Consider the following 14,170-nt stretch of genomic DNA (forward strand, 5'->3'; position numbering starts at 1 on the left):
AGTACCGACCAGAATTGTCTCTCCCGCTCCATCACGCTATGAGCATGCCGTGTGATACATCCCCACCTGGGATGGGCATGAGCGGCACATATACCACTTTAACTCCACTTCAACCTTTACCCCCCATTTCAACCGTTTCGGACAAATTCCACCATCCGCATCACCATCATCACCATCACCACCACCAGCGTCTCTCTGGGAACGTAAGCGGGAGTTTTACGCTGATGCGGGATGAAAGAGGTTTACCAGCAATGAACAACCTCTACAGCCCCTATCATAAGGACATGACCGGGATGGGTCAGAGTTTATCCCCGCTGGCCAGCAGTCCCCTTGGCAATGGCTTGGGCTCCATTCATAACACCCAGCAAAGCCTCCACAACTATGGCACACATGGGCATGACAAGATGCTTAGCTCCAACTTCGATGCCCACACTGCCATGCTGGCCAGAGGGGATCAACACCTCTCTCGAGGCCTCGGTGGCCCCACGGCAGGTATGATGCCACATTTGAACGGGATGCACCACACCGGGCATCCGGGCCACCCTCAATCCCACGGGCCTGTGTTGGCTTCCAACCGGGACAGACCGCCCTCCTCCTCTGGACAACAAGGTAACAACTCGGGGCAGCTCGAAGAGATCAACACCAAAGAAGTGGCACAAAGAATCACTGCGGAACTGAAGCGGTATAGCATCCCACAGGCTATATTCGCTCAGAGGGTGCTGTGTCGTTCGCAAGGTACCCTTTCCGACCTCTTAAGGAACCCCAAACCTTGGAGTAAACTTAAATCTGGAAGGGAGACCTTTCGAAGGATGTGGAAATGGCTGCAGGAACCAGAGTTTCAGAGGATGTCGGCCCTACGGCTTGCAGGTAAGACAAGGTATCCTCAATAAAAACAACTCCTCCTCATGCTGCTGGCTGCGTCTCCTCATACATACCTCCCACTAAAAGTTAAATATCTCATATAGTTGAATCTAGACGAATTAACATTTATTTCGAATTACATTAGTATTATTATTGATCAATAATTCCGATCAATATCAACGACAAGGTCAAATGATTTCCATCTCTAACATGTTTCTATATTTAGTACAATATTGATGGTGTTCATATTCTGAGTATGTACCTATTTTTTATTTATCTGAAACGGAACACTCTTTTAGTGACGAGCAAGTCGTTGTTGCTGAGATGGCAGGTGCGAGTGCGACTATGGTGAGATTATTCAAGCATAAATATCCCCTTTTGAAAATGTGCAATACATTGAAAAATAGCACCTTTTCTTCATTTTGATATGGCTCTAAAATTATGGACAATTTAGCTTCTTTTTTTTTTTGTAAGGGGATACTTAGCAATATTACTTTAATTGCTAAATGAAAGGAACAGATTTACGCAGTTGGAGTATAGGCAATGGTATTGTGTAAACTCGAGGTATTGTTTGGATTTTTTCTTTTAAGTGAATGAGCTCTGAAGGACGAAAGAAAGAGAAAGAGAGATTGAGAAAAAGAGACAGAGACAGAGGATGCGAGACTGCAGCTGATTGTGATGAGCTTTTTCCAATCAAAGCATGAGATGAGTTGAAAACAAGATAAATAGGCGAGATGTATGTGCGTCCTATAGTTGGGCTGGTGCCCCCTCTAGCGATAATATATATATACGTCTAGACCAGATTTCTGCTTTCTTTTGTTCGGCCAAAGAGAAAAATTGACCCTCGCTGTACCGTTGATTGCGTTTCAGAATGATTTCTTCTGTATAGACTACTCAGAAGTTAGTCTATAGTTATTTAATCACTATGCTCATACTCCTGGAAAGAAAGACAGTTTAAATATCCAAGCACTGATACATAGCCTACACATGCAATCTAAAGTCTTGGCTATATTTTGATACAGTTCATTATCCCTGACAAATAACAGATCATCCAAAATGTATTGAACAGGCGTGCAGATCTGTGCTCAAGTCCAAAGGGACAGTTGATTGTTTGGCAAAACCAACGGTGGGATATTTGGCTGATTAAGTTGAGGCATATATTCAGACGCAGACACAGACCAAAATAGACCAATAACCTATAAAAACAACATAGGCCCGTGTCTACATAGATTAATATCGCTTTGATTGGCTTGGCGACAGTGTCATTTGACGATATATTCACGCCAAATTACATATATGCTGTGGATGGAATGGCGATAAACAGGCTACTGATGTACAGGCTATATGTTCTCTGAGCAGTAACATGCGAGGACTCCTGTGAGCGCGGAGACAGCCCATGTTGCCTTCTTATGAATGTTTTCTTATGCTATGATTGTTAACCGTGTTTACAATATTACAATATTTCAATACAAGTCATTCGTTCGTCGAAGAGGTTGTAGCGAAAGGCGTTGCAGACTTCCCCGCAGCATCCTTAGCTTACAGATGGCGGTAAACTCTGCGGCCAGGGGTTTGGGGGGAAGGTGTTATGTGATCGGCGAGGCAGGGGAATTGAAAAGAAGAACAGAAGCTGCAGCGGCTCAATGAATTATTGATAGAAATCTCGGCGTGACCCAGAGCTCGAGCACAAAACGTCACCTTGTCTTGGGTTAACCAGGCAAAATGTGGAGCCGGGCGCAAGGCTTTTGTTCGTCGTTGTAGACTATAGAGAAATGACAGAAAAATCACAGATTGAAAATGTGTGCCTAAAATAGCATATAATATGTATAATTTGGAATGTGCGTAATATGTTAGGTTATAATGTTGGTTATAATGTCCAATCTTTACGCGACTGTTTTAGGCAAGCATATTGAATATCAATACAGCATTATACCAATGCAGTAGGCCCATTTCAGTAGGCCCAGCTATTTATTTGCAGTAGGCTACGAATGATTTGATACAAACTATGTTTCCACGGAGAGAATGGGTGCAGGTGTCCTTTCGCTGTACCGTTTCAGCAGAGAAAATGGCCTTGTCCAGGCTTTATTAGTTTGGTCAAATCAAACGTGACGCTTGACTCAAGCTTATTCCACTGGTACTCACACTGCATACAATCAGGATAGACTGCCACCTCAGGGTGCCGCGGGTCCGAGAGCATTCCCTATTACACCAAATAATTGATATGCGGCTCACAGCCCGCTGAAATAACCTGACCAAATAAATAATCAGCGGTGACAAGCGTCATTGTTACATTCAAGAGTGCTGAGACGAACAGGTGGATTTTATTAAGACAAAATCAATGAATGAGTAGGGCCTAAGCAAAATAAACAAATAGGGGCCTACATAAACCAATTTAAAATAAGATGAAATTATTCAAATGTATGCATCCTTTACAAATTGAAGAAAACGTATTTTCATTTTATTTGGATAAAAATGTCGTTTATGAAAATCTGTTTAAAATAACCACATTCACTGTGTTTTTCATGTCTACTAAAATCCCGTATCATGTTGATTTAAAAAAAAAAAAAATAGATATATAGGGTAGCACTTTAGTTTATGGAACGGAATATTTAATTAGATTTACATGCCAGAACAAATTACACAATAATAACTATGCATTAACTTCACTTGTTTATTTCATGGGAATTTATCAAAACAAGCACCAGACACTATTTGGTAGCCTACAAGGTAGCCACGAATAGGAGTTGAATTCTTAGAGGTAAGTATCATTGTTACCATTGCCCCTCATGTTTCTAGAAACAGCTGGTGGGCTAGAATACGGCGGTGGAACATTAGGCCTATCGCAAAATAAAGTATTCCTATATAAAAATAAAAATAAAAGGTTATTCTATTTATATTACCCTATCGAAAACATCCAGCACCTGTACAACGACTTTGTTAAATAAAAAGCATGACGGCCTTCTGTATGAAGTTGGACCTAAATTTAAAAGCAAAAAGACTCAGGAGGAGCAACACATTAGGCCTACAGTACATTACATTATGTAAAGGTAAACATCGTTACATATGCAAATAACACACGGTAGGGTTTAGGCCTATGTGCGCAGAGACAAAAACACAGAGCCACGTTCATATATACATAGACATTTTGTCTATTGTCACTCCCGTTTCTCAGACGTGTGGTTATGTCACTTTTTCAAACAAATCTGTGTAGCGGTATGGATGTGGATCGATGGCGATAATCTCTTGAAGATTAAAAGGGCATTAATGCTGGCAACAATAACATAAACGTGTGGACCCAGATCGCATTGATCTGGAACCTGATCCCGGCTTGTTCCAGTAAAGCTGACGATGGAGATATCTTCCCAGCACTGGGGTTCACAACAAAGCTCGTGTCAAACCTATTCTTGGACAATCCTGTTGGCTTGACAGCGCAGTGGGGGGAGAGACTGAAGCCAGCAGCGCTACTGTTGATATTCCTGGTTTTTAATTGTGTTTTGGAACATGTTAAAGTGCCAATGAAAACATGGTGAGAGAATGTGTAGACTAGACGTTCAAGCTGGGGGTCTGACTGTCCAAGCAGATGGAAAGTATGTCGCTAAATCATGGTGCAATACTTGTTGTGCAACGAAAAAAATAAATGTCTGATGTTTGCATATTTGCATATTCATTAGTGTGAGTACTGAGCAGAATTTGAAATTAGGCCCTTACTACAGTCGGTATAGTGTGATCAGATTGTCTTTGACAGATTTATCAACATATTGTCGAAGTCTAAGTGGTCTCTTACTGTAGGCTACAGTGTGGGTTGAGGAGGGAAGGGTAATGAACGAAAGACAGGTATGCGTTGCTAATGTTCTAATGGGCTTTACAGTAGGCAGACCACAAAAAGACTTCTCCCTGTGTGCTCCCCCTACAGGTGCCACCCTAACAGGTGCCAGAGAGAACCCCATGGTTGGGTCAAATGGGATGTTGTGCACAGGGACCCAAAACTATGGTATGTCAACTAAAACTAAATGTAGTAATGTGTATATACTATCTAGTAATGCTCAAACAGTGCTGTGTATTAGGCTATGCTGTAGTATGATGTGTAATATAATGTTTGAAGGAAATCCCCCCTTAATTGATTGGCCAACGTGATTGGATTGTTATTAGATTGTTATTAGATTGATTACATTTAATATTGGATTGAGTTTGATCAGATTAAAGAGATCCAATTTTGGATGATAGTCTTTTATCAGCCTTTATTGGATAACCCTAGCCCTAACTCTAACCCTAACCCTAACCCTAACCCTTAAGGATGAAGAGCTTACAGTAACATTGTGGTTAAAACACTGTAATGTACCACGAAAGTAACAGTAGAAACATTATTTTTGTCAGGCTTGCAATATATATGGCTTCTTCTAGAATGCTCTTTGAAATTAGCCAATTATGAAATTCTATATTCTATAGTATCATGACATGTTTTTTTTGTTTTTTTTGCCTAACAACATGTAATCACATTGTGTTCCCATTTGTTTCTCGTCCACCCAGTAGATAACAACATACTCAACCGCATTTTCTCAGAGTTAAAGCATCACCCATTAGATTAGCTGGCCAGCAAGCCAAACAGTGTGCCTCTGAATCATCCTGTCATCCAGATTAGGCTACTGTCAACACTAGCTTGAGTAAAGGGCAAAGTTAACTTACTCCCCCTCCAAAAGCAAAAGTACACCTCTGGTTACAATGCTGCCTCTGTCAGACAGACAAAAGCACTCAGCTAAAGTCCTGCTTGGTTGTGTGCATTGAGTGGGTGTCTATCCAGTTATTACATTTGGGGGAAATTCAACTAAATGTTCTTCTTTTCAGAATCAAACTGGTTGTGTGTGTGTGTGTGTGTGTGTGTGTGTGTGTGTGTGTGTGTGTGTGTGTGTGTGTGTGTTTTTAGGATATATTTAAATTTATTTCATAATTATTGATGACCAAGATGCTTAATGATGTATATGCAATTCACTGCGATTCTTCTTAGAAAAGCATAACAACAATAGTGGATTAATTGAGTCTATGCATGTCTTCATGTGTGACATCCATTCCAGACAGTACTGGTTCGAAACTGAATTTCATTTCACCAAATCCCTCCGAGGCTATTTCCTCATCAGCGAGGTGACATCACTGTGTCGACGGAAAGCTGTGATTGGTCATTTCGCAGCACTAATAAATAAGTCTGGCTACAGACCTTTGGACCGCTGATGTCATCACCACTGTGGACACTGTGATTCCCAGATAGCCCTGCCAGGCTCCCACCATCACCCATGTGATTACAGAGGAGCCTGTGTGTGTGTGTGTGTGTGTGTGTGTGTGTGTGTGTGTGTGTGTGTGTGTGTGTGTGTGTGTGTGCGCGTATGCATGTGCGTGCGATTATAAGTGTATGTGTGTGAGCTGTGTGCGTATGTGTGTGTGTGTGTGCGTGTGTGTGTGTGTGTGTGTGTGTGTGTGTGTGTGTGTGTGTGTGTGTGTGTGTGTGGTAAACAACCTCCCTATCTAGCCTCTGTTCAGCAGTCCTTGATAGGGATGAAGGCGATGTGGGATAAGCTGCTAATGCAGATGAGAGCTTTGAACGGGTGGCGCTGAAGCGGCTCGTTAGGGTGGAGGCGTCGCCGGCTCCTCTCATTTCCGTCTCTCTCCTCCTATGAGGAAGCCTGCAGGGCGGCACATTAAGCAGGGAGCCTACGGGGCAGCAGCACATTAAGGCCCATCCGCAGACATGCAGTACACAACCCAGAGAGCTAAGTGCAGAAACATTATGCAAGCATTTACCCAGCCTGCGAGTCCTCACACTGCAAATGAGTGGAGGCCGGGCAGAGGTTAGACGTCGGGAGTACGGGAGCTCGTTGTAATGCACGGAATGGAATGAGGCACGGGATGGAATGGAAGGAGGAGCGGGAATCAAACCGTTTGTCATGGCGATGAGCCTGTCCTTCCTGTTTCTACCTCCGCCAGCCTCCCTGGCTGTACAGTACAGTACATAGCTCAGCAATGCAGGCTACCGTTGTTGAACTCCTCCACTGAAGATTGTTCTGGAATTGATACTGCCTTTAAGTGGTAGCGATGCTTTAAAATCAGAGAGAGAGAGAGTGCCAGCAGGGGGGTTTAGACAGAGACACACTCTTAAAGCCTTCCTGATGCGTTGCCAGATGCGAGAGGAACTACTCTGACCTGTATTCTAGGAATATATACGCCTGCACTGTTAGCACCAGGAGGGTGTTTCTGTGAACAAGAGGGGAGCATCATTACGGCTTATGTTTTGTGGTGGAATATTGATCGTAGCTTCCCCCACCCACCCCCACGTCGCTAGCTACTGCTTCCTCTCCAAACTTAGCCTACCGTTCACCTCAGACCCAGCAGCAGAGAGGATATTGGTCTAGATCGAATGAATTAACTGTAGGATGTTATTTTGGAGGTTGGTCTAGTTATATGGTTGATGTTGAATGTAGGATGTTAATTTGGTTTGGAAGTCGGCCTATTTCTACGGTCGATGTTAGGATTTTCATTTGGACATATAGACATATTTCTATGGACAATGTTGGCTGTAGGATGTTCATTTGGAAGTAGGCTTATTTCTGTGGTCAATGTTGGCTGTAGGATGTTCATTTGGAAGTAGGCTTATTTCTGTGGTCAATGTTGGATGGAGGATGTTCTTTTGGAAGTAGGCCTAACTCTGTGGATGCAGGGTTGTGTCTTTGACGGAGAAGTGATGGCCTCTCTCTTTCTCTCTCAGCTCGGTATGGACATTCACTTTGCTGACCAGAGCACTCTTAATGCTTTGTAAAATGAAACCATTTCAAGTGGAGAGCAAGCAGAGGAGGGCTCGTTCTGCTGTTTTATACATAGCCACTCCTCTGGCCACTTTGAGTGTCACTTGAGACAGCATGTTATTTTTCCAAGGCCCTAAAACATGTGGTTTATGTGGTTTGCCTAACAGGAGAGAGAGGACTAAACCATCTTTATTATTGTTATTGTCGATTCAAATGACATGTTTGAAGGTCTTTGAAAGGCCTAGGTTGATGTTTGCATTAAGGTCCTATATCTGTATAGTAACCCTGTAATTACTCTTGTGACATATGTTGTTACAATGCACTTTACGATTCTATTACAATGCAACATCATAAAAATACATTGTTCTTAAAAGTGTAAATACAGCATTACTACACACATATTTAAATGCATCTTAATGTAAAGCGTTTCCTTAGGTAATATAATATATACGCCATTTAGCTGACACTTTTATCCAAAGCGACTTACATTGCAGTGAGTGCATACATTTCAGTATATATGGTCCCAGCGGGAATCAAACCCACAACCTAAGCGTTGTTAGCACAATGCTCTACCGTCTGAGCCACAGAAGCGGCACATCAGCTATCTTTGCCAGTGGGACTGGCATTAGGCTGTGTGTCGTTGTCTTGTGACTGTGTGATCAGATTCTGCTCCATTAAGATGATGCGTTTGTCCATTTTGTATTCCCCACACCCACCGCAGCAGCTTCGTGACGTGACACTGCAACCCCCTGCTGGCTATCCATGTTGAGAAATGACTGGTTCATGACAACGTTCTGGCATTGGTTGAGGAGTCTGTCTGGCCTTTCTCTGCGTCTGGGAGAGTCATTTTGAGTCATTGTATGGGAATCATTGATTAGCTCGCTAGTGTTGTTGTGATTTCATGACGTTATGTCCACTGTTTGCCTTTGAATGCAATCTTGTGATGTTTGGTTTGGATAAGCTAGGATTGTACTGGGTAGTGTACACTATTGTCACGTATGACGAGGTAAATCATGTTTGATTGGGGTAAGCGGTCTGGAAAGTGCACTATGTTGAAAGTAGGTCTATTATATTGTAGAAATTATGACCACTTTTTGGTGAGGTTATGTGTACAGTATGTGCATTCAGGCCTACAATCTGAGTTGCTGCTTGCATTGCATAAAGGTTCTTTTAACCTAGAAAATGATTCACTAGGCTTGTAGCAAGATTCTCATTTGAAGATGATTATTTTTTCATGAATTTGATAGTCATACTGTAGATAGTCATGTACTGGAAATTCAGTGGACTAAAGCCTTGGTCTACGTTGTATTGCTGAAGATAGAGTATTGTATATTATTCTGTGACACAAATTAGGAAAATATTGACACATGACATGACAGAATATGCAGAATATTCATGTATGGAAAGACTGTATATTTGTCATCGACCCCTTGCATTTTGACTTTAAAATGACTCATTTGTCTTGGGGCAAGTGGGCTATTAAACCGCCTGGGCAGAACCTGGAACAAGACGTTTGGCGTAGATTGAGCTATTAATTTCAATGTGAATGTGGATATGCAATATACTGGGAGAAATTAATTGATCAAATTCGCTTCTGACTTAAAAACCTACAAGAGCCGCCGTCAAATATGACAAACCTGACAGCTCTGCGGTTAGATGAACCTCCCTATGCGCTTGTATGCCGTTAGACAGCCCGCATTGATATACATGTGCCAACAGGGAAAGATAAACTATGGCAGGAGGAGCTGTTATCCGACTGATGAAAGAGCAGGGAAGCCTACCTTATCGATCCAATTGATTGAACCTTACCCTTTAAGAAAACCCCCAAAGTTAACTCCCCTTTCCCACTCTGCTGGAAACGGTAAACCCCCTTTGAATAATATAATTGCGTTTTTGATCCTACTGTAACCTGTCCTATGTGAAAAAAAAACCTTGATTGAATCACTCGACCGTGGCCTTCCATTGACGGGGGAGATTGGCTCTTTACACGTAGATATGTCTGCACTTTTTTGCCCAGGCAATTGCTGTGGGATTTCTTTCAGCCGCAGTAAGCGTAATACAAAGTAATTCGAGTGAAATTAACCATCACTAAGCAAGGTTTTTATGTTTTTGTCTTTGTTTTGGGGTAGGCCTATACATTCACAAGATGTCGTTTTTATTTGGCTTTCAAAATATCAATAGGCTTATTTGGCAGTATGAAGTAGGCCCGGGCTCTTCCAGAGCATTGAGGGGTGGTTGTTCAGTTAATCATTCAGTGATATATTTGAATGCATGCTTTGTTTGATGGGATAGTCAAAATAACTGAAGTCAGAATAAACTAGTCTCAATTGTGGATAAATTCTGTCTACTCATTGTATCATCTTTAACGCTTGGATGTTATTCTTATCCTTTTATCAATTTGCTTATATCCAATTATAAACTGTAAAGAAGATGTCGGCCTAACTGTTTCGGTAGTCTTAAATTCCAGCAGCTGCACACGTTGTTTTAATTAATGAATTGAGTATTGCGTTTTCTAGATATCTGGACGTACAAATAGCCAAATGTTGCACAAAACATGTTTGTTGGAATGTTTATGAAACATATGAAAATGTCATAATATATAGGCTGTTAATCCAAAATATCAGATAGAATAGTTAATAGCTAATTTGTCTATTGTAGTGATAACGACATAAAATAATGATACGTGTGAACACATATACCTACACTGTGACTGCACACAGGCGTATTGAAATCTGTGTTCAAGCTGAAAACCTGTATGAGACCTGTATGAGAGATTGTAAGTGAACACTGCCCCCCACTGGAGGAAAAGCGTGTGTTCAGTTTGTAGCTATTCACATTTCACCGAGTGATGATGGGTGTGGAGCAGAGAGATCCCTCTTGGCTGGAGGCTCCGATGTGTGGCTAAAAGCATCGAGATCGTAGTCATCTATGGTTTGAGTGGTGTCCTTTGCTCTCCTGGGTGATAGGCAACCAATCAAACTGATATGTTGTTATTTTCACATGACTTATAGTGCCTTGGGCCTGCTCCTTGTTGCGGATGCCACAGGCTTTGTCATCACATTACGTGTTTCAAGCTGCTTATGCACGTTTCAATACAACTACACAGAGCAAAAGATGTGTTGCAGAAACAGGGCAACAATAAGAAAAGAGCCGAACTTCAACGTTGGTCAGTCAGAGACAAACGGTTTCAGAACCATGGACAGCACCACGGCACGTGGAATAGGCCTAGAATGACGAGAGGTTCCTCATCAGTGTTCTCTTGACGGACAGGTTCAATTGTTGTTCTGAGTGTAGGCCTCTTTAGGTCACCAAAGGCCCTGGTAGCAATGAGTAAATATATGATATAAGCCTATATAAGCCTATAGGGCGCTTCAGGGAGGGTGGGAGCGGTAGTCAGTGTTGTATGATAGGCCAAATCTTTCAGTGAACGAGCTGTTTGCACTTTTGTTATTCTCTGACGGGATTTGAACACTGTGCTCTTAGAAAAACAGAGAAAAACAACATCCCCGGCCTGACCTGTTTATGTCCGAAAGGGCGCTCCCTATCTCTAGCCCACATAGCGATAAGGAAGGGAGACGTCGGGCCAGAGCGTGTGTTTATTTACACCCGCTCTCCCTTGGATAGTTTCCCCTTACATAATAGTTTTGTACTCAATTGAGTTCTTAACCTGATTCATATCGATCTCACTGGGTCTCAGTTGTGCATACTTAATTCAAGGGAGGTAATCAAATCAAATCTTGAGCCCCGGCCTGCTGTGTTGAGTGCCAGAGATACTGCGCCAGACACGTCGAAGGTAAACACTCCTGTTTGCGCTCCAGGGTTTTTTACTCTTTGCCCTTCGTATGATATATTAAAAGAGAGATATTTCAGGACGTAGGTCCAGCTTTAGGCTATGTGGGCTTTTTCAAACCCATTGAACACAATCATGTTTCTTTAGATCTTTGCCAAACCTTACCTTAAAGATGTTGACACAATGGCCCATTCTAAATGAAAGCAGCTCCAGCAAACTTGATAACAATCATGAAAAGTGTAAATATTGTGATTAAATAGTAAACCTTATTAGTGTGATTTCAGGATAGACATATTATATGGAACACAGTGATTTCAGCTTCATGAATGATAGGCCTTAGGAGTAGTGAGTGGTGTGTCTGTTATCTGTCTGTCAGGCAGATTGTGTGTAAGTCTACCTGTATGATTAGTGTTCATTTGAGTATGCATGGTTTTGCCTAGAATGCAGCTGTGGGTTGCATGCCATGGAAGCCATTTTGCAGAAGATTGCTGTCAATGAAATACTGTCCTGCTAGCCAATGATGACCTTGGCTGCTCCTTTATCTTACTTAACTCTGGTGCTGCAAATGAATGCTGTAATGACTCTAGTGTGACATTGTACGAAGATGTTGTTCCATATTAACTCAGTAGCTGCTTTGTGATTCCAGAGTGATGGAGTTGAGTGATATTTTGCTCTTCCATATGTAGAATAAGAGGTGCAGTAGTCCTTTAGTCTGCTTGTGTAATAGAGAAAACTGCCCTCCAGGATAGCTCCCTTGGATAGTATACCGGGGGAGGCTGGTGGAGGTAGAAATTGGAGGATAGCCTCATTGTAATGCATGGAACACGTGTGTTTGATACCATTCCCTCATTCCGTTCCATGCGTTACAATGAGCCATCTACTGATTTCTTCCTCCACCAGCCTCCACTGATGTACAATACATACATATACGGTACACAAAAGAGCAACTTATGGTTTCCACAACTAGGACTGTTCACCAGAGACTGTGGCTCAAGCTTACTTCTATGCATGTGTTTCCACCCTGTTGTTTTTCCTTCCTTGATCTTACAGATGTGGCGAACATGCTTCGACATCTGCCTCAACACTTCAAAATAGCTCAAGCATTCCACACAGGCTAACACCAAAATGTCTGACATGTGTAACATTAGTTTGGGACAGAAAGAGGCAACATAAGCACTTACTTTGAGGGCATAGTGGCTTTTCCACAGCACATCTTTAGACCCTTAGATTTGAGCATCAACAATTCATTGCTGAACATGTCTGGACACCTGGTAGATTCAGGTAGAATATTGTTGTGGTGTGGGCTCTGTTGCATTGATATGATTTTAATACTTACGTCGCTGATACTGCAGTTTACATGTCAATAATAATGTTAATCTTATTAGCAGTTTTGAAATCTACCCACGGTCAACTTGCATCCAAATCTTTAAATTCTTTGTCACATTATATTCACGTCCTCTCTCTTTCAGAACATTTAAACGTATGCCTACTAACGTGTGTTCTTTCTTGTTTCCCTTTGTTTTCACCCTACCCCCTTTCCTCCCTTTGTGTCATGTCCTCCCTTCCTTTAAAAAAACAAACAAAAGCGTGCAAAAGAAAAGAGCAAGACCCAAGCAAGGAAAGGAGCAATACACCAAAGAAGTCCCGCCTGGTTTTTACTGACCTGCAGCGGCGCACCCTGCTGGCCATCTTCAAGGAGAACAAGCGTCCGTCCAAGGAGATGCAGATGACCATCTCTCAGCAGCTGGGACTGGAACTCACCACCGTCAGCAACTTCTTCATGAACGCCCGCAGGCGCAGCCTGGACAAATGGATGGATGAGGGGAGCCCCGGAGGAGCCTCGTCAGCCTCCAGCACTTGTACCAAAGCGTGATCCGGGGAGGGGGGTTGGGGGTGGGGGTGGGGGTGAGGGTGGGTGGGTGAGGGTTGGGGTGGGGGGTATGGGGGGGGGGGGGGGGGGGGTGGCGGCGGCTGACGGGCAGGGGGGGGTGGGGGGGTTGGTTCGGGTTGAGGGGTGGGCGGCAGCGGTCAGTGCAACCCGGGAAGGGGGTGCACCTCCACTGGAAATACCAAACTTTTTACATTTTGCTTTTTGAGAATGAGAAAAAGGCAAGGGGCTGTTTGCTGGCACAAGTATAGCAACTCAAATCCTGATCCCATTTAGACACCATGCATGGATGAAGCTCTAGGGTAAACTCATCTGCACACTGCCCCACTGACACACCAAGCCTGGCCCTCACTACTAACTAACACAACAAGATTCTGTCCACATTTACTCTGCTCTATTCTAGTCTTCTACATTCCCCCTCCAAAATGACTTATTCAAATACCAAAAGGCAGAGAGTACATCTGCAAGAATATATCTGAGTGAGAATATGTTTATAATATGCAAAACTGGATAAGAATAACAAGAAAATATGTTCAAAATAACTATAGGATGTCCTATCAATCTCCCAGTAGAGGACTTTATTGTGAATTTAGATGACTTGCATTCATAATTCAAATTTACAGTTGTGGTATAGTACTATCTTTTAGAAATTGCAATAATACAAACCGTTTTTATTTATATTTTGGATGAATCTAGTTGACACCTGTCCTAGAGTTGTTTAAAACCTAGAAGCAATGTTGCATGAACATGTTGTTAGACTTTACAAAGGAATCTTGCATAGATATGGGCTCTCTCTTGTTGATCTGGAGTGATACTGAACCGGTAGGGAAGACCAAAGAAACCAGA

The 14,170-nt window shown here is 42.5% G+C and overlaps 1 protein-coding gene across 1 annotated transcript in view; it reads left to right on the forward strand.

The window, feature by feature from the left end:
- Positions 1–13,309, forward strand: part of onecut2 (one cut homeobox 2) — a gene marked incomplete at both ends in the record, with an annotated part of 13,565 nt that extends 256 nt beyond the window's left edge. Inside the window, 2 exons of the mRNA XM_083669582.1 lie at positions 1–867; positions 13,023–13,309. The exon at positions 1–867 is cut by the window's left edge and continues 256 nt beyond it. Of these exons, the coding sequence (XP_083525708.1) occupies positions 1–867; positions 13,023–13,309 (1,154 nt within the window). The remainder of the gene's footprint in view (positions 868–13,022) is intronic.
- Positions 13,310–14,170: the final 861 nt, after the last annotated feature.

This window comes from Argentina silus, assembly GCF_951799395.1.
Source record: "Argentina silus genome assembly, chromosome: 5".
NCBI lineage: Eukaryota > Metazoa > Chordata > Actinopteri > Argentiniformes > Argentinidae > Argentina > Argentina silus.